Source organism: Branchiostoma belcheri, unplaced genomic scaffold, assembly GCF_001625305.1.
Source record: "Branchiostoma belcheri isolate BF01 breed outbred unplaced genomic scaffold, Haploidv18h27 scaffold6, whole genome shotgun sequence".
Taxonomy (NCBI): Eukaryota; Metazoa; Chordata; class Leptocardii; order Amphioxiformes; family Branchiostomatidae; genus Branchiostoma; species Branchiostoma belcheri.
The window spans coordinates 833,259-855,725 of NW_017804242.1; the positions used below are offsets into that span (position 1 = coordinate 833,259).

The 22,467-nt window shown below is 44.7% G+C and overlaps 2 protein-coding genes across 3 annotated transcripts in view; one reads left to right on the plus strand and one right to left on the minus strand.

The window, feature by feature from the left end:
- LOC109482358 (zinc finger protein basonuclin-2-like) overlaps positions 1–21,736 on the minus strand; it is a 52,602-nt gene extending 30,866 nt beyond the window's left edge. Inside the window, exons 1-2 of one of the 2 annotated variants that reach the window (XM_019785046.1) lie at positions 21,462–21,736; positions 3,616–3,718 (exon numbers count right to left, since the gene is read on the minus strand). In XM_019785046.1, the coding sequence (XP_019640605.1) occupies positions 3,616–3,718; positions 21,462–21,470 (112 nt within the window). In that variant the 5' untranslated portion in view covers positions 21,471–21,736. Of the gene's footprint in view, positions 1–3,615; positions 3,836–21,461 lie in introns of those variants that run through there. The other variant, XM_019785048.1, reaches the window with a different exon arrangement.
- Positions 21,737–22,012: 276 nt separating this feature from the next.
- Positions 22,013–22,467, plus strand: part of LOC109482211 (centlein-like) — a 59,758-nt gene continuing 59,303 nt past the window's right edge. Inside the window, exon 1 of the mRNA XM_019784903.1 lies at positions 22,013–22,111. Coding sequence (XP_019640462.1) covers positions 22,099–22,111 — 13 coding nt within the window. The 5' untranslated portion in view covers positions 22,013–22,098. The remainder of the gene's footprint in view (positions 22,112–22,467) is intronic.

The following is a 22,467-nucleotide window of genomic DNA, read 5'->3' on the forward strand; positions in this document are numbered from 1 at the left end:
TAATCCCCTCAAACTAGAAGCATCTCTGAACGCCATTAAACACTATATCAGAATACGCCAGAACGTGCCGGTTGATAGTCTCTCAGCAGACGCTCTATTATGTCAACTTGAACTGGATGCATCCGGCGCTAAATGCTGGGCTTCGGGAGTCCGCAAGACCCTAGAGGAGTGTGGTTTTGCCTACGTATGGAATTCGCCGATGTCGTGTGTCTTAAATTCTTCACAAATTATTCCATCCCTTGATCAACGTTTAAAAGACATGTATTTCCAAACTTTTACAGCAGAAATTCGTAACAACAACAAATTACGAACATATAGATTACTAAAAAATACTTACCATGAGGAAAAATATCTGAGAATTACAAACATTCGACACAGAACAGCCATCACAAAACTCCGGATAAGTTCACACAAACTCCACATAGAAAAGGGAAGACACAACCACATTCCTCTACAGCAAAGGATCTGCCAATTTTGTAATCTAGATTATATTGAAGATGAATGCCATTTTGTAGTTGACTGCACATTATATAGAAATGAGAGGGATTCCCTCTATACTTATGTAATAGATAAGTTCCCAAGCTTTAGACATTTAGATATAATAGAAAAATTCGAATTCCTCATGAAACTTGACAAACCATGTATAATTAGCTCAATATGTTCGTACATCTTTAACTGCGTAAAGAAGCGAGAAGAAGCTGAACCTGTAAATAGTAGATCGCATTAGGTTATATAGTATGTAAGTGTCATTACTGTTTTCTTTTCCCTGTCTACCCATGACCTGTACTTAGCTCGTTAGAGCACAAGCGTACAATAAAGGTCTTTCATTCATTAAAAGTAAGACTTAGTTTATCAATCCTCAACTATTAGGTAGGAGAGACTATCATATTGTCATTTTAAACTTTGGTCTGGTATGAGCACAAAAAGTGTAAGTATTGTACTACAAGAAATTCAGTTCACTATTAATTTGGTTAGCATGTGGTATATTGTATTGTTGATTAAAACTATTATTACATTAAAGTTTATGTCATCAAAGATCCGGTTTTAAATGCTGGCATACATGCAGTATATGATTGAAGTTCAAAATAAAAGAGCAATCCGTATATTGTATCAAGAAACATAAAACAGAAAATGTAACATGGACATGCATGTGTTCATAACGTCCATGATACGTATGGTCTTTGGAGAGAAATGAAACAATTAGTGTACCTCTTTTTCCTGAAATTATTTATATTTTCCCTCTCAAAAGAACCTTCATTTAGTAACACAGAACAAATGAACAAAGACACAAACAGGCAAACACAAAAATAAAATCAACACAATAACATCTAACAAAATGGCCCTTTCAAAAGCAGAACGAGGAACACAGTTTCTGGCTCTTATTTGACAGAACTTGGCTGTTACTTTCAAAACTACAAAGGTAAGACTATTGTTTTTCGAAAGCCTATGTTGTTGAGATCAGAAGAACTAGTACAACTAGAAAGGCCAATATTTGCTTTGGAGCAAATACAGCGATGGGTTCACCACATTTTACGACATGGCAGGGAAAGAATGGGAAACACAAGGGAAAACAATGATTTACATTGATATAACTATAATATGAAGTAAAATACAACTAAAACAACAGTTGGATAGCTATTCCCTACTTTATTGGTTAGGATTTTAATTGCATAATGCAAACTGTTGATTTTCAAAATAAAAAAAAAACGTCCATGCCCGGCATTCCAATGCTGGAGCAGGAAAGCTTGAAATACCTACCAAAACACTTGAATACAGACATACTGTCAGTATGGAAATGCTTCTGTGCAGGTGTTAATCAAGTTAAATCCCAACAGCCAATCAGCAAGAAGTATAGAGGAAAGCTGCATGCCTATTGGTTGATGCCCTGCATTCCATTCTGATGACTCATGCCCAAACGTGGTAAACAAGGCAGACTAACACAGTAATACATTTGCTATAACACAGCCAAAAAACTCAAATAAAACCATTCTAAAAGCCTGTATCACAATAATTTAAAAAACGCCTAGGGGTATTTGCCCACTGTACCTCCATACCAAATTTCAGGACCTTAGGCCCTAAAATGAAGAAGCTGAATCCATTTAAAGATATGGCAGGAGGAGGAGGAGGAGGAGAAGGAGAAGGAGAAGAAACATCAGAAAAAGCAATATGGTTTCACCACACCACTTCGTGGTGTGGTGAACCCATAATTATACACAGAACACAATTGGAATGAATGAAAACCTGATTTGCATGACATTGTATACTCCAATGCACTTCTAGAGCCGATCAGAAAAACAATGGATCGTTAATATCGAGACTATCACTTATTACAATTCTTGCCCCAGATATATTTTTTTTTTAATGAGTTTTCAGTGAATTTCTCCTGCTGAAATTTGCCTTGTTAACCAAAATCCATCGAAAAATTTGCTTATGATAATATGTAACATTCTATAGCCAAATATCTAAATTCTAAAGAGGTAATATAACAAAGATTTTATTATTTCTTATATTTCATTTATTGCATAATTACATGTACTAGACTGGTGTACAACAGTGCCTGTACAGTGTAACAACAGTCAAAAATTAGGAGCACAGCTCCAATTTTTGGTGCAAAAAAGTGCAGATGCACCCAATATTTCCAGCCCTGACTTTGACGAAGCCTAGAGTATTGAACCATCTTGCCATTTACATGTATTATACTCGCTTTTAATTTCTCTCCTTACAGGTGTATCAGTTTACCAGGAAAGCGGAGAGCAGATTTGAATCCATGTGATCCGCAATCAATTATAACTTGGCCTACTTTTTTCCTCGGTGCAGTGGTGCGATTGCGGTAACACGCCACCTTCTTGTTTACGCCCGGTAAATGTTGTCGACGACAAACGGAAACCAGTGGTCAGTTGTTGTGAAAAGGGAAAATCTGTCAATACGTCCACAAACACTGTCTAGCAGGCTGGTAGGAGCGTACTGCCAAAGGGCCTGGCTAAACTGTAACTCACATGTACATCGTATGCTGGTCCTAACAAGTTCCAGTTTCAACACAGGTGCCGATACCGTAACACAAAGGAGATAGTTGTGCCCAATATTGAACTTGTTCGACTAGAAAATCACGTCCTGCTACAACTTGTACAAGTCTATTATGACTTTAATGGTCGGAATGGAAAGGCTACCTGTTTACCATTAATGCCCCGGCCGGCTGACCGACCGGCCGGCGAGAGAGCACACGGGTCTACCTTCGGGACGGCAATTAGTTTTCTTTTAAAGTACCTGCACCGCTGTTCATTATTAATCGCATACAGCCCCATCACGGAGAAACTTTTGATCAATTAGAGGAAGTGAGGAAAGGACGCGACAGAACGGGGTTAAAACTTGGGCAGGACACGGATCGAATGGAGAAGGATCAAAGGGGTAATGAGCCGTGATCGGAAACATTATTGCATGCAATGTCCAGCTATTACATCGGGTAATGTACAGCAATATCTACCGTGGGGTCAGCATGCAGGCAAGCCGTTAAAAACAGGCATTCGTTCTGTAGTTCTACATGCAGTAGACACACACCACTACTACAGTACAGGAGTTGGGGTTAGAGAAAAAACGGGAAGAAAAGTGGTACGTTACCGTGCGCGACCCATCCGTGCTTGCAGGTTTCACAAGTGCGCAGCTGAGTCTTCCCCGGCGAGAAGCACTCACACTGGCAGGCCGGCAGCGTGCAGCGGATGGCCTGAAACATCATGGTGAGAGAGAGACAACAATTAGACAACGGGCGACGTCCGCTGATGAAAACCCGGACAACGACGCAACAACGACGACGGAGGCACTGCGGACACCTTGGTGGACGCTACACGTATGGCAGGAGCGTCCGGCCGGCGCGTGTGATAGCCCATGCCATCTGGGGTATGCATAACACGTTCCTCTGCGTTAAGTGACGTTATGGGTGATCATAATTGCAGAATGTTCCACATGACATTGCATGACAAACAGTATGCTGGCCATCAATGGGAATGACCATTCGTATTGCTCAAAGCACTGCCGGGCCGGCGCCTTGGGGGTGGAGCTTGGAGGGTCCAACCCATTAACCGGCCTCTAATCCCCTGTTAAATGGCACCGGCCAAATGGATGGGACTTAGGCCGCATGAATACGACAGTGTCAGAGACATCTGCCCGTGCCCGGAGCAAGGCGGCGGCACGCAGCGGCGCTGACGTCCTGTGGAGATCGGGAGATGAATAAAATGTGCAGCTATAGGACTCCCCGTGTCAACAATATCCACCCTTGACACCAGAGGTCCCCGCTCTCATATGAAGCTCAGAGCATTATTGGACTTATTCAATGCCACATTATGACACGGCGGCCGCCCGGGACAAAATTGCCTTCCTCCGAATGTGGCGCCACGCGAACCCCATTTGCGCCGAGCGTCGGATTTTTGTATTCAGTGTCGTGGGCAAGGAGGATGAGCCCCGAATGCAGTGGGCACTCGATAACCAACTTCATCATCACCTCAGCGGTAATGGTTACTATGTATAGCCGGAAAGGGCACAGTGGCAGACTCCAAGGTGACACACTGATTTCACAGGAACTGGTTTGATAAGGTGCGACATTTTTCATATACACCGGAGCTGGACAGGCCTGGCCCCGACCCCTGGCCTTAGCCACCCCACCCCCACACCACACATCATAACAGGCCTAAACTGGACACAGCGAAGCAAGCACTGCCAGGCATTTACACACTGACCAGACAGTCTTGTCACATAAACACCTGCATAAACCACCGACTCTCTCCTGAGTCATTACTCAGAATACTGTCCCCGCTCCCGGCTAGTCCGCTTTTATTGCCCGGACAAGCATACCTAATGAATTTGGGGGCAAATCCATATTCACCCCTCGCCCGTACAGGGCCGCGCAGTGACAGGGTGTATGTCATCTCCACCATAAAATGTCAGGTCACTCCCCGAGGTCCCAGCCTGTGTCATACCCAAATGATTTGATTCAATTGGCCATGCTTTATAGGGCCCGGAATGATGCAGAGCCTGAGCGGCTACTGTGTGCCGGGGCCAGGCAGTGTTTGAATAGCCACATGCAGGTGATGTAGTGTCTGGAAGCTATCAGTACAAACAGTGACCTTTCCTACTGGGATCAGCCCTTCCCAGAGGGCTGGTGGCATCCATACATCACCGCGCTGGTCAGGCCTAGATACTAGCCTAATACCCTCAGCACCCTTATCTACAGTCCCCAGCACAACCTTCAATATGTCTTTTCACTGCTGGGAGATATGCCAAATTATCTGTAAACTGTCTATGCAGGATAATCAAATTTGCTATTTGTGGCCGGGTAACCGTTCGGCACAGGGTTGTGACTCCGGGCAGGTGTTTCTCAAGGCCAATGAAGGAACGGGGACTTCGGGTCCGAGGGACAGGCAAATAAACAGGGCCTGGTCTGGGAGAGATTGCGGTTATCTGCCCCACTTTCTGCACTGCTTGGGAGTCCTGGCCGCCACCGCTGGTCCTTTCATGCTGTGGCCTTATCTCTCTCGCCTCTTACTTCGGCGCAACTAATACCCGCCTCTCATTAGGACTTATCCCGGCACCGGGGAAGGAAATGGCATATTTCAAGGCAATTTCGACGGTGTTAGACAGCGTTCTAACACGCAGGTAATGCCGCGACGCTGCCCGCGAACACCCCCGACCATATGGCCGACATTTCCTATAGGAAGAGTCCTCTCCAAATCAATTTAAGACACTTATGGTAATGTAGGCAAATTAGCGCGAGTCTGGCTGGTGTAGCTTATGGCTAATGCAATGCAAACAGGTTGGTATCTGTGATTTACATAAAACTGCTTTCATGGCCTTGCCTGTCTGCTTATCCTGTAGGAGACATTTTCACAGCAACATTGTAGATACATGTACTCATACAAGTATATGTGAGAGATTACCGTAGCCTTGGGGCTAGAACTTAGCACACAGACAAAATTGCAGACAAGGTAGACAAGACTATATTTAGCTTTGATAGTCAGGGTCATACATACAATCATAACAAACAAGAAGACTTCTGGACTGAGTACAAACATGTAACGAGAGCACAACAACATAGGAACTTTTGAAGGTGTGTAGCTTAGGCTTGAGGTGTCCTATTGGAGCAGCTGTCAGAGGGATAATGAGTTGGAGGTAGATAGGACTGCAGGATAACTCTCCATCTAGTACTTGTAATCAGTGATCAATACGCCACAACAAAACACCACTCCCACTCCCCGATAGTAGCAGGCTGAAGTAGCCAGAGGAGATGTCCCACATGCAGACGATGGATGATATATTGTCTGCTGTAAATTCATTTATTTTCGTGGTGTCTGAAGGGGAAAGGAGGTTTTTGAGGTGTTTCAAATTTGTTCTTTTGTAATACAATACTGTACATTGGAAACGCATGTTTGCTGTCATTAATTTGTAGTGGAGATCTAGCAGTAACAGTGAAAATCAGGCTGCCCCAAACATTTTGACATTTCTAGCAATTAAAAAACAAAAAGGTTCTGTGCAAAGGTGACAAGGAAATACTTAGCAACAGTCCTTCCTTTATCTCTGACTTGCTTTGCCTAATTCAGTGGCATACATGTATGCCAACAGATGAGAGGTAACAGAGATTAATCAGAGGTAAATCAGACTGACGTGAACATTTCAATATTTTTGGCAATGAAATCAAAAAGTTTCCGTGTAAGGGTGACACTGAAATACTTAGCAGCAGTCATCCCTTTATCTCTGACTTGCTTTGCCTAAGTAATTCAGTGGCATACTGTACATGTATGCCAGCAGATGAGACATGGACAGAGAGGTAACACTAACAGCGATTAATCAGAGGTAAATCAGATTGACGTGAACATTTCAATATTTCTGACAATTAAAACAAAAAGGTTCTGTACAAGGGTGACAAGGAAATACTTAGCAGCAGTCCTTCCTTTATCTCTGACTTGCTTTGCCTAAGTAATTCAGTGGCATACATGTATGCCAACAGATGAGACAGACACGGACAGACGCTCTCACGGCACGGTGATGACACAAATGACTGAGTTTCGCGGGCATCTGGAAAGGAACAGACTTTAGCCTGGGGAAAGAAGAGGCCACAGCAGACAGATCCAAGCCAGGGAGGACGGAAAGGCAGGCGGGCGTCGGTACACTTGGGCACCCACACAGAGTTAATCAATACCCAAACTTGTGCAAACACATCTGGGACTGGACCGTAGATGACTGGAGCTGCCCTTGGGGGTCCATAGTGCCAATCCATATTTCAAGGTTTATTGGAAAATGGAACTCACAAAGACCCGGGCCCGACCAAATATGGTACCGAAAAGTCTCTGTCCGGGGCCAGATTACAGCGACTTATCTAAAATGCTAGACATGTCTCTGGAGAGTGCCTTGTCTCGTATGTAGCATAAACCCACCACAGGAATTGGCTGGCCGGGCCACAAGTGGGAACATACCTGGGTATGCAGGTGGCAGGGTGATGGTCTTAACTTGCTGACCATGTCCAATTGGAAAGAGATTACAAGCTCTTCATGGGAAAATACATGGCTATGATTACTAGAATTGCAGCGGAGACCTGCCGAGGTATGCGCAGCGCTGCTGTTACAGACTGGATGGGGGAGATAGTGCTTATCTCCCAATCTCGGGGCCAAGTAATGATGCTCTTGGCTCGCAATGTGGCCGTTTGTGGACACTGGTGCTATTTTGCACTAATGGACCTTCTCGTACAGTCCCGCTATTTACACATCCGCTGCGGACACGGTTAAGCAGATGCCAATGATAATCAACACCGTCTGTGAATATGTAGGTATGTACGTCCGAACCCGTCATCTGTAACTTACAAACTGTCTGTGTGTGTGGACACGGTTCTGCTCCGAAATTTGATTTTAAAAAAATTGAACAAAACCTGTTCCATTCTTCATGTTGTCTGGCTGTGGTTCCATTACAGCGATATTAATGTTGTTCCATTTTACCCCCCAAATTTGCAGTCTACCATGTAAAATGGATGTGTCCTTTGATGTTTGATGAGCCCTCGATTTCCACGCTGACCATCGCAAGGTCAAAAGAACACTCGACTGCCCGTTCGGGCGGCAAGAGAGGCACAAATTGTTCACTAAAATAAAGATAGCATCCAGTGGTCAGTTAGAGGATGTGTGGTGGCTAGCCGCGCTCTCTCTGAGCGCCCGACCTAAATAGCGCAGGGCTGCCGCCGCGCTATCACATCAACTTAATGAGGCCTTGATTGCTGTGGTCATTATACGGATTCCTATTAAGCGTTCAAAATCAGAACAGTTGATACAAGCACAAAGAAAACCCATATAACTTAACCAAACGGCTTTGCACACACTTAGGGAGGAATTTACACGACATTACCACACGTTAAAGCCGTACAGAGAGAGAGCGAGAGAGAGCGATGAGCACGTTACAATGAAATCTGCCATAACTATTTACACTAATTATGTGGGAAGCCAAATTCCCCGCCTACCGTGAAATAAATCTTGTAACCTGTAGGAGCTGTTAATCTGTAACGGACGCGGAAACGCAGGAGAACAACACTCGGAGACGCCGATATCTACTCCTGATAACGCCTCGACACGACAATACACACACGCACTGCCGACCGAAATCACATGCAATTGTGACAGACACATTGACACGAGCAAACACAGAAAAATTCCTTCACCCTCCAATTAAAAGAAAGAACCACAATTGTTTTCCGTTACCTTGGTGGCTGGGAACTTTCCAAAAGTGCCAAAAGTACCCGGCTCCGCAAGCAGTGACATCTTTCCTCACACATGTACATGTACACACGCTGGGAGGCCTGTTGTAGCATGTGCCACTGTATGGGCCGGAGATCATGTAAACTTTGTGATACCTTAGACAGGGGCTTTTATATTGGGGGAATATTTTGAATATTTCATGCGCATCAAAATGTGCCGATTGTTCTCCACGTCGTCCTGCGGAGACATCAGTGCTGGCTGGGAATAGTTAATGCGCCTCAGGACTCTGTGATTGAGCTGCATAATATAACCTAGGGGAAGGGCTATTCACTTGTGGCCGAGACCACATCAAATGGATCACATTGCTAATTTCAATAGCAAACCACACAGTAGTAGTCTCTCCTCCGTTCTAATATTCCGGTTGGCCTAAGCCGTCACCTGACACACCCCACCGAGACTTTTGGCAACGCAGATGTCTTCTGGGGGATTTGCCACCTCAGTGCTTTGTGGGGAGTGTGGGCTCGTGGCCGGACAGTGCTGAATGCCGGGTAACTCAACTCTCTAACCCTTCCTTGGTCAGTGATGCGACTCTAATTTGTCATCTCCCGGCCACCGCTCACTTTTCTCTTGCTGTCGGCCATTCCGCGGCCGGGTTGATATTATTGGCTAAATTGTAACGATACATATGGGAAATGTTGCCCGTGGTCATACGGACATGCAGGCAGAAATATGCAGGGCCTTATCTTGCTGGCTATCCACCTGCCAACTCACGAAGGTCTGGGGGTCAGCGCATTACCATCCCCTGGCCAGGCCCCGGCCTGATTGTGGGTCGCACTATGAATAACAAACTGGCACTCAACGGGACGATAAATCCGTCGGCCGTTCGAACTGAACCCTCCGCAGAAAAGTTTCCGCAGAATCCCTGCAACAGGTTTCTAGAGACGACATCGCAAGAAGGAAGGAAGGAGGGATCGATCCGGCCGGCAAACCCACGAGAGATGGTCTGTTTGGGTCTGGCCATCGAAATACCGTTGGCAACAAACAGTTTCTTCTTCTTTTTCTGACAATGTCGACAGAAGGAGCAACATCTGTTCTAACAGGTGTGAGAGGACATGCTAGTCACTTGACAGTAACAAAATAAGACACTGACTACTGTTTTGTCAATTATAATCTTCCTCTGTCAATGTCAATGTAGATAGAGATTTGTCTATTTAGCATTGTTGTCTTTTGGTGGAGTATGAGACTCAATATTCAGTCATAACTTTAAAAAAAAAGTCCGCTCAAGGGACAACAAGATCTGGCTGATGTGGACAGGTGGTCTAAGGGACCACAAAAAAGTGGTCACGTTTGGGCAGGTGGCCCTCAGGTAGAGGTGGTCACTTGTGTACAGGTTTGACTGTATATCAATGGCCAGGTGGTCCTTATGTAGAGGTGGTCACTAGCTAGCTATACTTTGACTGAATATCAATTTTGACCAGGTGATATTTATGTAGAGGTGGTCACTTACACAGGTTTGGCTGAGGTCAACTACGGTAGCCTTCAGTTTGAATCGAAAGCTAAGTGTACTCAAAACTGTGCTTGCCAAGGGCACTCAGTACAGGGAAAAGGTGGCAAAAAGTCCATTTGGCAGAGCTTACTACTGACCAGAAGCAGTCCAGCCAAACCCTGCTGACCACCCATCAATCTACTGTCAGTCCTGTCCATCTCTCACAAAATGTCCCTCCTTAATGTCTTCCAGTGGACCGGCTAATTACCGCTGGTCACACTATGGGACTTTCCCATTAATTCTAACAAAGTGTTTACAAACAAGGGATCAGGTTGATTGATGTTTACATGAAGGTAACCTTAGGATTTCCTTTTCTCCAACACTAGACGTCCCCACTCAGCCTTACTGAAAGATGGAGACACATCACACTACTGCCTCTCGTGGGAATACACTGTTATCTTATTTTATACACAGCTCTCACAAGGACTCCTTAGGCCACACTAATTGCATTCTTTGGTTTTACATATTGAAACTAAATGGAATGGAACACACTTGTATATGCATCAGCATTCTATGATTCTTCTTCCATGTGATGGACAATGAAACAAGACAACTTTTGCAATGCCTGTCTGTTTTTACACTGACGACCTGGGCATTTATACAGCTAAGCAGCATTGATACAAATACAAAATTGTAGTAACATTGCAAATGGAGTGGAAGAGGCCATTGTGTCCATTTTATTTGGGGGGTGGGAACTTTTCTATTTTTACTAAAAAAATGTCTGTTAATGTGATTGTCCTGTGCCATGACAGTAAAAGCAATATATAGCAAACACCTGTTAGGGGTTGCTTTTGGGGGGTGGGGTGTTTAAAACTTTCTGAAGTCCATTGGAACTGGGTGGAAGAGTCCATTCTGCTCATTGTGGGGAGATTTTGCTACTGTTTTGACTTCCTGTCTATCATAATAAAACTGATAGAGTCAAACCTGGTTAAGACAACCACCTCCCCAAAAGCAACCACGTGCCATTTTCCCCATTGAAACAAGCATTAAGAATCCTGTCTACACTATAGTGACCACCTGTCTACATAGACCAGATTTCATTGGTCCCTTTATTGGGGTGGTCTTCTTGGGCAGTCTTGACTGCACTGAACCAGCATAGACATGATAGAAGAAAACCATTTAGAACTGAAATATGAAAGTTACGATACAGTAACAAACTTTCAAAACAAACATTAAATTTTGGCATAATACTATATATAACATCGACAACTGCCAAATCTCGACATGTCCTAATCATAAACAGACACAATTTTTAAGTTAACAGTCAGAGTGTTCCTAGAAACACACAGAAGCGTCTGTGCTTCTCTCCCTAAACGTGTATCGCGTAACATTGTTACTCGCGACGGACGGACGTGGGAGAGAAAAAACTCTCCTTGGCTGAAGGACCCGCATTTCAGTCCGACCGCATACAGTGGTGACATTAAGTTGCCATGTCATGACCTTTCATGCATTGGCATTTCCATTCCCCGATGGACGGCTGATCTGGTCAGCCGCATAACCCCCGCCCGAGCCGCCGGCCGACTGGTCAGGTGCACCCACGGAAAAACAAGTGGCCACTAATGATCTCTGGCCAGCCCCGCTTTCGTTAGGCTCTTGCAAAGGGACTACTGATGGCAGAGGCATTCCTGCCGCGCACTGATCAAGGGTACGGGGCTACCTTGTTTGTCCACTCCCCTCCGTAATTGCATTCCGGCCACGAAATGAATCGAAGGCCAAGGGGAATAATCCATAATGCATTATCCTCTTCCCTAAGATGCGACGAAATGGGTCCACACATTATTATTATCTTTGGGTGCACACACTGCGCTGTGGTTTAATCTTATTAGGCACGATCTCTGCCCGGCCACCCGAATGCACATCTAACCTGGCCGGAGGAGGCAGTCCACTCCAGCATGGCCGGCCAGCCGCCCGCCGGACGTCACTGCCTGGACATGGCGTCTTTGCCACATTTACTCCCAAATGAGACCGAACTCTCTGTGCACGCGGCAAACGACGGTACCTACGTCGTAATGGCAGCTTGGACTAACCCGTGCCCAAATCACATCCGAGCGACATATACAGCGGGAATGCTCCGCCCTAAATCGTGTTCACCCCGGTTGCAATGTGGCGCCTTTGTTCTTATTCCCCAATATTCCCTGCCTCTCATGTCAGTCAAAAGGGACGATACCAAAAAAAAACTTCTGAGAGTATGCTGCCTGTGCCTGACAACTTCGTACATCACAGGGCTGTTCGTTTTGTTACAGGGTTTCAAAAACAATGAAAGTAAATCAGCAATTACCAAATTGGTACCCGAGCATGATATCATTGTGATGCTGCCCTTTCTGACCGCGGCGGCACTACAGGAAGTGGACATAAGAGCACCATGAAAAGATTTCCAAACAAGATACCTCCAATCTCACCATATCGATCCCTTCTCCAGACAAAAACTCGAGGGGAAGACGCTCGCTGGCCTGCCTGCTAAAGAGGCCTCACCCTTTTTTCTTTAAAAAAAAGAAAGAAAGAAAAAAATGCCTGCTGCCATGCACGTACTGTACCTATAAAGTAGTGGGACATTAAGAAGTGATAATTCCATCATGAAGAAATCATCATCCAATCACGATCTCGGGCTTCATAAAACTTCAATGGGCAGTAATGAGGGGTAGTTTCTGTTACACCGGGCTCCCGACGGAGCCACCAGTGACAGATGATTTCACTTTCATTTGCCTCAACATTTCATGCATGGACAGGTAGCTTAGCTGCCCTAAGAATTAACATTCAGGGCATCCCCATCAATAATGCATGGCGACGGGCATCAGACATGGTCACCTTCGCTAAGCAATTAAACTGGGGAATAGCCACCCCCAAACTTGACCCAAGGAGTGGCCTGCAAGAACTTCTCATCATCGACAAATCACTCTCCACATTCTAATGTGCCCGAGGTTCGCCCTCCATGCAAACTTTTCTCTCAAGAGCGTGTGTACCGCCGCGGAGGGAAATGACCCCTGCCTGCAACTGTCCTGCAGTAATGTCGAAATAGAACGCCTCGTGGATTTTGCCAAACTGTTCTGGGAATCGCTAAAGCACCGAGGAAGGTTAGACGTGTCCCGTCTGCAGGAAATGGACATGTTGGCAAAATGACCGCTTGCCTAAAGTTTTTTCCACGTATACATCGTATTTCTATTTCAATGTCCATGCCATCTTGTCTATATTGGATTAAATTCTGTGGATCCAGAGGTCCAGAGTTCGAGCCCCGGATGGCCACGTTCTGCATTCGTCCTTCGCAGGGAACGTTAACCCTTCTGTCCCGTGTACGAGGGTGCCTCGGGCATTAAACCTCTGCACGTAAAAGAACCCGACGCACTTATCACAAAGTATAGGGGTGACCCGGCGCGCTCGGCTAGACGTGACAAGTGGCGATAGAAAAAGCGTCACGCTTCGATTCATCCTGCGGACAGCCACTATTCCTATATTTTGTTGCATTTCCCTCGGTTGGACTGCTTCCCTTACCACACCATATACCCAGGCCGACAGCCACGCGGTTGGAAATGACTGACCATAAAGAAATGGTCCACTGGTATTAAGTGGACGCAGGCAGCATGATCGCAACTTGAACGGAATGACCAAGACACAAATTACCCAAAGTTCGCTACCCCCGTCCCATAAACTCGGTATACATCACGGCAGAGATGGCTATATCATGCCATAATGCTCCATGGACATTTTGATATAGTGTCCTATTCTCTCTGCGCACAAGTTAACCCCTAGACAGTCTGCCTCAATTTCCGCTTGCCCTGCAATATTCCAATGACCACACATCTGACACGACCCGGCGCTCATTTACACGAGCAATAGATGATGAAGGCCCCAAAACATCATAAAGCCATCATTACATCAGGGCACCTCCTGTGATGAAGCTGCAGCAGGGGGACACATTTGGGTAGCCAATGTCAGAGATGTGTCAAGTACCCATTAATCTTAAAATGCCCCTTGGAGCGGACATCATATTTCATCCCTGGCTCCCGCTCCACATGCATTATGCCTCGCCACAGCAGGCCGCTCCCCGTGGAAGCCTAGACAAAGGCGTCCGGTTTCAAAATATGCCCGGATGAAGTCTCCCGGCACGGCGCACTTAATGACCTCCTCGGAAGGGGAGCTCCTAGCTATGGGACGGCCGCTAATGACTGTAGACATTTTAGTATTTTTTGCTCCCAGTAATTGAGCGTTGTGGCATGTAGGGTCCCGGCAAGTGCATGCTCGGTGTGACAGGTGCACAATCAGTCAAGCATTTAACTTGCCCAGACAATCTCCTCAGCTGCAACCTGCTAGCCCGGCTAGCTTTGCCATTGAAAATTGTCTCTGGGATTGCCCAAGGTTGCAAACCACGGCCTAAGAGGTCAAAAGGGTATACAAAGCATATTAAAAGTTTCCACTTTATTAAAGCAGATGCCAAAGCACACATGGTACATGTGCGGCTTGTTTGAAAACAGGCATACGAGTATGTTTTGCATGTTCCCCCTTTGGCTACATACGCCGTGCTAGACTCTGCATTTGCCAAGTCTAAGAAGAGCTATTTTTCTGCATCCAATCCACGTCACGCACATCAGACAAACTAGTGGGTTGTTTGTAGCACCAAGGACAACTGTGTGCTTTGCAGTAATTGTACAAGCAGCTTGGATGGGGGAACCTATTGACCACACTTCAGCCTTACACCTGTCCAACCAGCCAGCCGTCATTACCCCGACATGTTCAAATGTCGATTGCCATGATGACACAAATTGACTTATTTTACATGATTGTGGGGTCAGAGTGCCGGGCCCGATACACGATCACAGCGGGAGAGGTTTACGGCCTGTGCCACCTGGGGCATGCTCTATCACCTACGCCACGAATTCACAGGTAAGCCAGGGCCAGAGGTCTCCCTGGCGAGCAAATCTTACACAAGCCGACAGACTTTCAACATGTCCCCATGTTTGCACATCGTGATAAAAGGACTTTAGGAATATCTTTTCTATTTATTCACATATATTTATTGAGTATTAGGCAAGAAGCACAGTTGCTTATGTGATGCCTTCTACTCAAAAACATAAAATGAGAGTAAAACACAATGACAAAATGCATACATAGTTACAAAATGGCTAAAAGAAAAATGAGTATAAACAAGACAAGTTAACAAGATCAAGAATCTACCTGTACGGTAAATAAAGGTTTGAACTACATCAAAGGTATTACAGTTTTGTGATGTAGGAATATCTTCACAAGAACTCTGGACCTGAATTATTGAGTTTACTGTCTGGGACTATTTGATCAGCCCACATTTTGGCTCCTACCAGCAGCATGGCTGTCTATTAATGATGACGATGGAGTCTAGATTGGGTTTGTATTGAGGGAATGGGGAAAACCAGGACAGAGATGACATCGTCACCTCATTCAAACAGTTTAGCACACAAAATGGTCAGATTATCTCACATACAGTAGTCAGAATTTCAACTTTTTCAGTAAAAATCGAATAGATATGAAAAAGTATTGGGTTACATTTGGGCAACTACCAGTGGCATGGCTGTCTACCTGGGTTTAATGATGATGATGATGGCTTGTAGATTGGGTTTGTATTGAGGGAATGGGGAGAATCAGGACAGAGATGACATCGTCACCTCATTCAAACAGTTTAGCACACAAAATGGTCAGATTATCTCACAGAGTAGTCAGAATGTCAACATGAATTTCTACAATAAAAATGGTCAACTTTTGCAGTAAAAATTGAATAGATATACAGTAGTATCAATACCGGTATCAACAAATTACCAAAACAAAGAAAATTGGTATGGTGGCTGGCAGTGTTTTTTTTCAAATACTTCAACAGCTTAAAAGTAGTAAAAAAAAAGTCCAGTTATAGTACAAAATATAAGTTTATTGTAAATATTCTTGCCTGGAGGATAATTGCAAGTAGAGAGACAGGAAAAAAAAAAGGGCACTGTATCACTATCATGTGACTACTCTAGTCTCTAGGCAGACTCTAAATTCCAACTTGTTGGGTTTGACCTCTCTTTCCAAAACACTCGAGGACGAAATCTGTACAGTAAAATGACAGACTACAATCCGCATGACACCATCCACTAACGCCGGCCTTCGCACAGATAGCATAATCCAGGATCCCCCAAATTGGCACAGGCAGATAGATGTTCATACGAGAAAAGTTAGGGCCACTTCCCCCACATATCATCCCGCACATAAATGTCATGCTAATGGCCACCCTACGTCCGACCCTACACTCAGCACTGCACCCAAGCAAACAGGTTCCGAATGGATGGGGCAAGTATGGCAACTTGTCTGAGATAAACTATTTTAGGTCACCGAGGGCTGCTCTTGATTGTAGATTGTTTAAATTTCTGCACCAATAACTGTCATAATGTCAAGGGGCATTAATGGCATCTTGTATCATCCGAAAGGTCTAATACAGCACTTTGCATGGCTGGCGTATGAGTGATAGCTTCCTTGTAATGCATGACAGTGCCTGGGCGGCGGTGATGGTAATAATATCCAAGCCATTCGGGCTGCTCCACAAATCCTCTGCTTAACACTTCCAAACTCTCTGTTGACCCTACAGGAGTATGATTAAATGGTAAGTGACTCGGCGGGCTCCGGCAATGTCACCATATCAAAATGTGCTACTAAAGCATAGAATCAACTGTGCAACAGCCACGGGCATGCAAAAGGTGGCACTGGCAGGCTGGGCATGGTGTTTCAAACCCTAGCTGGTGTTATAGATATTGACAGTCAGACTAATATCTGATGGCCATATGATAAACACAATTCACTTGTTCACTCAATTCAAGTACTCTAGTGAGCATCCTTCAATTCACATTATAATTCATTTCTCTGAAAACAACAGCTTAGAGTGTACAAAATGTAATTGAGGAAAAAAAGAAAAAAGCTTCTCATTGTTTACTGTATTGGCAAGTACATACATGTACAACAAAACTAAAAAAAATGAAAACTGGAGGTGCAGAAAAATGTCTATACTAAATATAGCATCAGAATTCAGATGATCTTTTTAATGTTGACGAAAAAACACTTAAATTAATTGATAAGGAAAGTTAGGAAACCATGAACCTGAGTTAGACCCTGAAAAACACTGCTGAGCTCTTCCTAATTTGTCATATGGCCAAATTGTTTCCCTAACTCAGGGGGGTGTGGTAAAATTTCCTAGGGGGCATGTTGGCCTTGGAGCAAAGGAGATTGCCTGTATAGGCCCTGGAAACAGTCTGGCATCCAGGCTAAGGAAAGGACTGCCAACTAGACTATCCAAAACTGAGAGATTACAATTCAATAACTCAGACTACTACAGTTTGTTGGCAGCTGTTCTTTGAAAAGAACAGTGTATTAAAAAGTAGGCATTACATTCTGCTAGAAGGAGGTTGTTAGAAAAAGATTAGAGGCTAGATACGGAGTGATCATAAGATCAGCGGTGTGTACCAATCCGAACCACTCCTCTTCTAATCATTTACACTTGCTGGGAGAGAGAAGCCATCCGAAGTTTAGCAACCGAAGCTTGTAGGATTAACCCAAGAGGGCAGAAATCCTGCTGTGTAGCAGGAACTGTCCTAGCTGTTGCCTTATATCCTTACCATACCTACCAGAGATGCTTGCCAGCCTACATGTGCATGTCAGGGGTGAGGAAGAATGTTTAGTGATGTTGACAAATGGAAATGAAAAGGGACAAGACATGATTACAAAAGGCAACTTCTACAAAGGACTTCATCCATGCTGATTATTTGCAGAAGCCAGGCATGAGCATCAAATGCTTCTCATCCTACATCATAATGAGAAAAATGAATATTATATTAATAAATATTATCTCATTGGTATAAAATGTGAAGCAGATGACTTAACATATTAATTATTATCTAAGTTATTCAGAGCTGATTCATTACCTAGATGATAAAAAAAGTCATCTGCACTCTGAATTTTTTTTCCTTTCCATCTTTGGCAATGGCAATCAGGAGAAAAACTTTGTTGTCCAATGGGGATCAGTATTCAGCAAGGCACCGGTCACGATGGACACTTAGAAAATTTCTATCTGCACTTTCGGATGCACTCACTTTTCCCCGCACTTCAGAAGCTCTGACCGTCCAATCATCTCCCACTGGTCAGTATCCAATATGAAGGGTAAGAACCCTCCTCGACCAGTGGTCACTCAGTCCGAGGGGTTTGAACAAGACTTGAACAGATTGCTCTTTGGCATTCAAGTCCTCTTAGCCCGAAAAAAAGAAATAAATAAAAAAGAAACTTGCAGCACACAGAGAAATCACTTTTACAAGGTTTAGATTTCCAAGTATTGGCAGGTTGCTGGGATCTGCACATGTATTGGAACAGACCATTTCCAGAGGATTACTGCAAAATATTCTTCATGTTCCCTTGCCTAGCCAGACGACGCAAAATGGATATCAAGGACAAACATGAAACAAAATTTAGCCCCAAAGTGGACGTGCTGTCAAAGCTCGTTTAGGCAACTTCATTTCAGCCACTTTTCTCCAAAGATGGTAAAAAAGATTTTTGATTGACCCTAATACTACTTCAGCTGGCCGCGGCAGATGGAAATTACGAGGGGTCCAAGTCTCAAGGCCCGCTCGGAATAGAGGTCACCGGGAACGAAATGACATATATTTTTGGAAAAAGAGGATAAGCCACTACTGAAACACACAAGGCTTTATCCATAACAAGATACAAACTAGCTCAAACAAACCCGATCCTTTATCATATATCCGTGTGACTGGCCAGGTGACATGTGAAAAAGTCTGGCGTGGCGTGCCTACCCACCTACCCCCATTACACCGCCGCCTCTCCCAGAAAGCTTTCAGGGGAAACGTGACTGTTTTCATTATGCAGCTTTCTACTGACCATTCCCCTGGTAAATGTCCGAACGATCAATACCCGCGCATAAGGCATTCCTTGATGGAAAGAAATAAGGACACTCCACCGGTCATGTAGGATCTACTGGTTGATGTGCATCCATCCAATGTGCCTCTTTTCACAAAATGTAGGACCACTTCTTGATTCAAAATCAATAGACATTGGAAAGTCACCTTGCTATCTCTCTAAGTTATTTAAGACTGGAGCTCCCAGGAGAAACATATCAGGACCCTCGCAGATTGAGTCGAATCAACCTTTATGATGTCCAGTTAAATGGATTAAGAAACACGTCACTTTGAAATGGCCATGATTTCTTGTCAAGATATGGGACAAAGTCAGCGAGAGGGCATTGTGGTAGCTGTAGCCATATATACTGTACATCTATTGCAATGTGGTATGGCTAGAGCTATTGTGATTGGTGATAAGGTTCAATTGGACCTGGGAGGAAGTTTACACCTTGGCCATGTGGTCCTTGTTGTAGAACGTCGTCATCGAGTCTTGACAAAACACGCTTAAAAGTTACAAACACTGCCAGGTGCAAGACGTATCAACTTGAACTTCTTGCATCTTATCAGGGTTCTCAAAGTGCAAGGGTACTGTACAGGTGTCCTAGTTTTTAATGACCCACTGAGCATCGTTCTAAGTGACAAGGGTTCTCCAGAAATATTCTGGAGAGAGATTTCTTGCCGCCTGAATACAAGGACATGGTCCCCTTCCAAGGTCTGCGAGACATCTGGGATGGATTGGCCACAGAAGGAGACTCCTCTATATGAAGCTGTCCCAGACACCAAAACAAATACCCAAGATGATGATGTACCCAGCATGAAGAATGTGGGTCTGTTGTCTCTTTTGGGACCCCATTAAGATCCAGGCTGTCTACCTTCATGCCCTGTGGGGATGGCGCGAATGAAATTACCTCAGCACGTCTGTGGAGAATGTCATGTCTTGGAACTCTCTTCTATCTCGACGTCTTGAGAAGTGTTTGGACGACCGAATTCCTGTCTTGAGGGGGACACTGGGAAAAACCAGGGCCCAGACGGGGGAATGTCTTACATTTTTCGCACATGTGAGTCACATTCATGTTCCATTAGGGTCACGCCGAGAAGTAAGCCACCACACAGCGGTCGCCACTTGTATGGCAAAACAATGACCAAACTGTTGATGGAAATGATACAAGGCACTTGTGTGCGGTGTTTATTTGGAACATATTTGCCCAGTGTCTCTCCAATGCCCTTGCTCCATCTCCAGACTGCCAGGCGGGGACACTTCCTGCATTAGTTTTGGTGCCACTATCCGATTTCATAGGCAAGTGCCCTGTATGCCTTTGAAGTGTCATACCGCCAGTGAACCCTCTCCACCTGGCCTCTATAAGCCGCCAGGCCAGGGACGGCAGTGTAAATAGACTGCTCCATTTATCACAGCCGTGTGCTCCTGGACCTGCGACTTGAGACTCGTTTATCAGGACCCCCAGCCACCAAGGAAAAAAATACACAGGGTCATACCGTGTCAAACAATGCATATGTATCGGGGATTACTGTTGTGTATTCTCTGATTTATATTATACAGTGGCCGGCGTGACCCCATTTGCTCAAAGATGATGCTGGTTTTCATTACGGAATTCAAGAACTGTGACCCAAGACCTTTTTTATCCGGGTACACCGGGGAACACAGGACATTGCATATTACATGTATTTAAAAGGCAGAAACTTAATGAACCACTAAAAGGGTATTAAGTTTTCCCTGGATGACAGTGGTGGTGTTTCGGTGGCAAGTGGCTAGCGGTGTTGTTTCATCTCTCCGGCCCCGGCGTACATGACTGGAGGGGGGCACATCACGCCAGAACATGACAGCTGCAGTCCAGGGCCTGCAGATGACACCGCACAGCGCGCACCCACTGCCCGACACACACACACGCCATCCAGATTTCCCGCGCAAAAAAAAAATCGTCCGACGCGCAACACACACACACAAAGTTCACGTAAACAACAAACAGAGAGAAACACGTTAGTAGCGTGGGGCAATAAATGAAACGTCGATAGCGTGCGGACTGTCGTTTGGGCTCTCCGTGTTACACGGCGCTTCCCACATCTGTGCTAGCGCGCGTCAGGTCGGCAAAGTGACCAACAACAGTCGCGCACATCTCGTCGCCCTCCGCCAGTTCAGGGCGACCAATAGCAAAGTGCAACTCTCAATAAAAAAAGTGAAGGTATACAGCTATGCGTCAGCCCTCTCGGACAGGCGTATATCGTCACAAATGGCACGAAAATGTCACAGAAAACGAGAGCCGAAAGAGAATGTCCACCTACCGCCGCCATCTTGTCCCTGTCGCTGGAACACCCGCGAGTGACACCATTTACGACAGTGCTCAGCAAGTTTGCGGCAGCCGTGTCATCTGTACGACATCATTTAAAATCTCAGTTTAAGTGTACTTAAATCAAAATATACCAATAACAGTAATCTCAGAAATAATGTTTGATGTATAATTTGTAACAAAAATCATATATAAGAATTATTTAATGCCGTTATTCTGACGACTTCCTAGTGCGCATGCTTGTAACGTTTCCTGGCATTGCGCCACCATTCAAACCATCAACGACTGTAAACAAGGTAAATGTGGGACGATATTTGTCAGCGTAACTAAAATACGCCATTTTTGCAAATATCCAATAGCTGATATAACGTAAATCACGTCTTAAGGGCATCTACAGCTAGAAGTACTGTCTATCTTCGCTTCCTTTTGGTCATTTTTGCCAAATGTCGTCTGCCTTGCACGGCCGCCATGTTGGTTCCTATGTTTTGATTCCAAGACATGAATGTTGTCTTTTCAGAGAGACATAATCAGCATTATGATCTGACCCGAGAGTACCTTTTACCTCACTTTCAAGAAGTGTTCAGTTCAGCGGGAGGAATAGTCAGTGATTTCGTGAACGAAAGAGTTTACAGATGGATTTAAAAGGTAAGTTCCACTTCCAGGTTGCAGATCGTGTTTTCCATAAATTCTAATGTTTTCCAGACTTCCAACTTACGCAACCCTTTAGACTAACTTCCACCGATCCACACACCATATCACCAGTCTATATAATTTTTGATGGCCACCACATTGCTTTTGTCTGAATGTCATGTCCAAACAACTTCTACTAGCTTAGTATCAATGTTATAGTAGCATGGCACAAAACAGTGCAACTTTTTATTAGCCAGTAATTATCTTATAAGTATGGCAATTTGTCATTAATCTATTTTTTGTTGTCCTAATTCTATTGTACAGGACCATCCTGTCAATTATGGCAAACTTAGCACTATTGACAGGGCGAG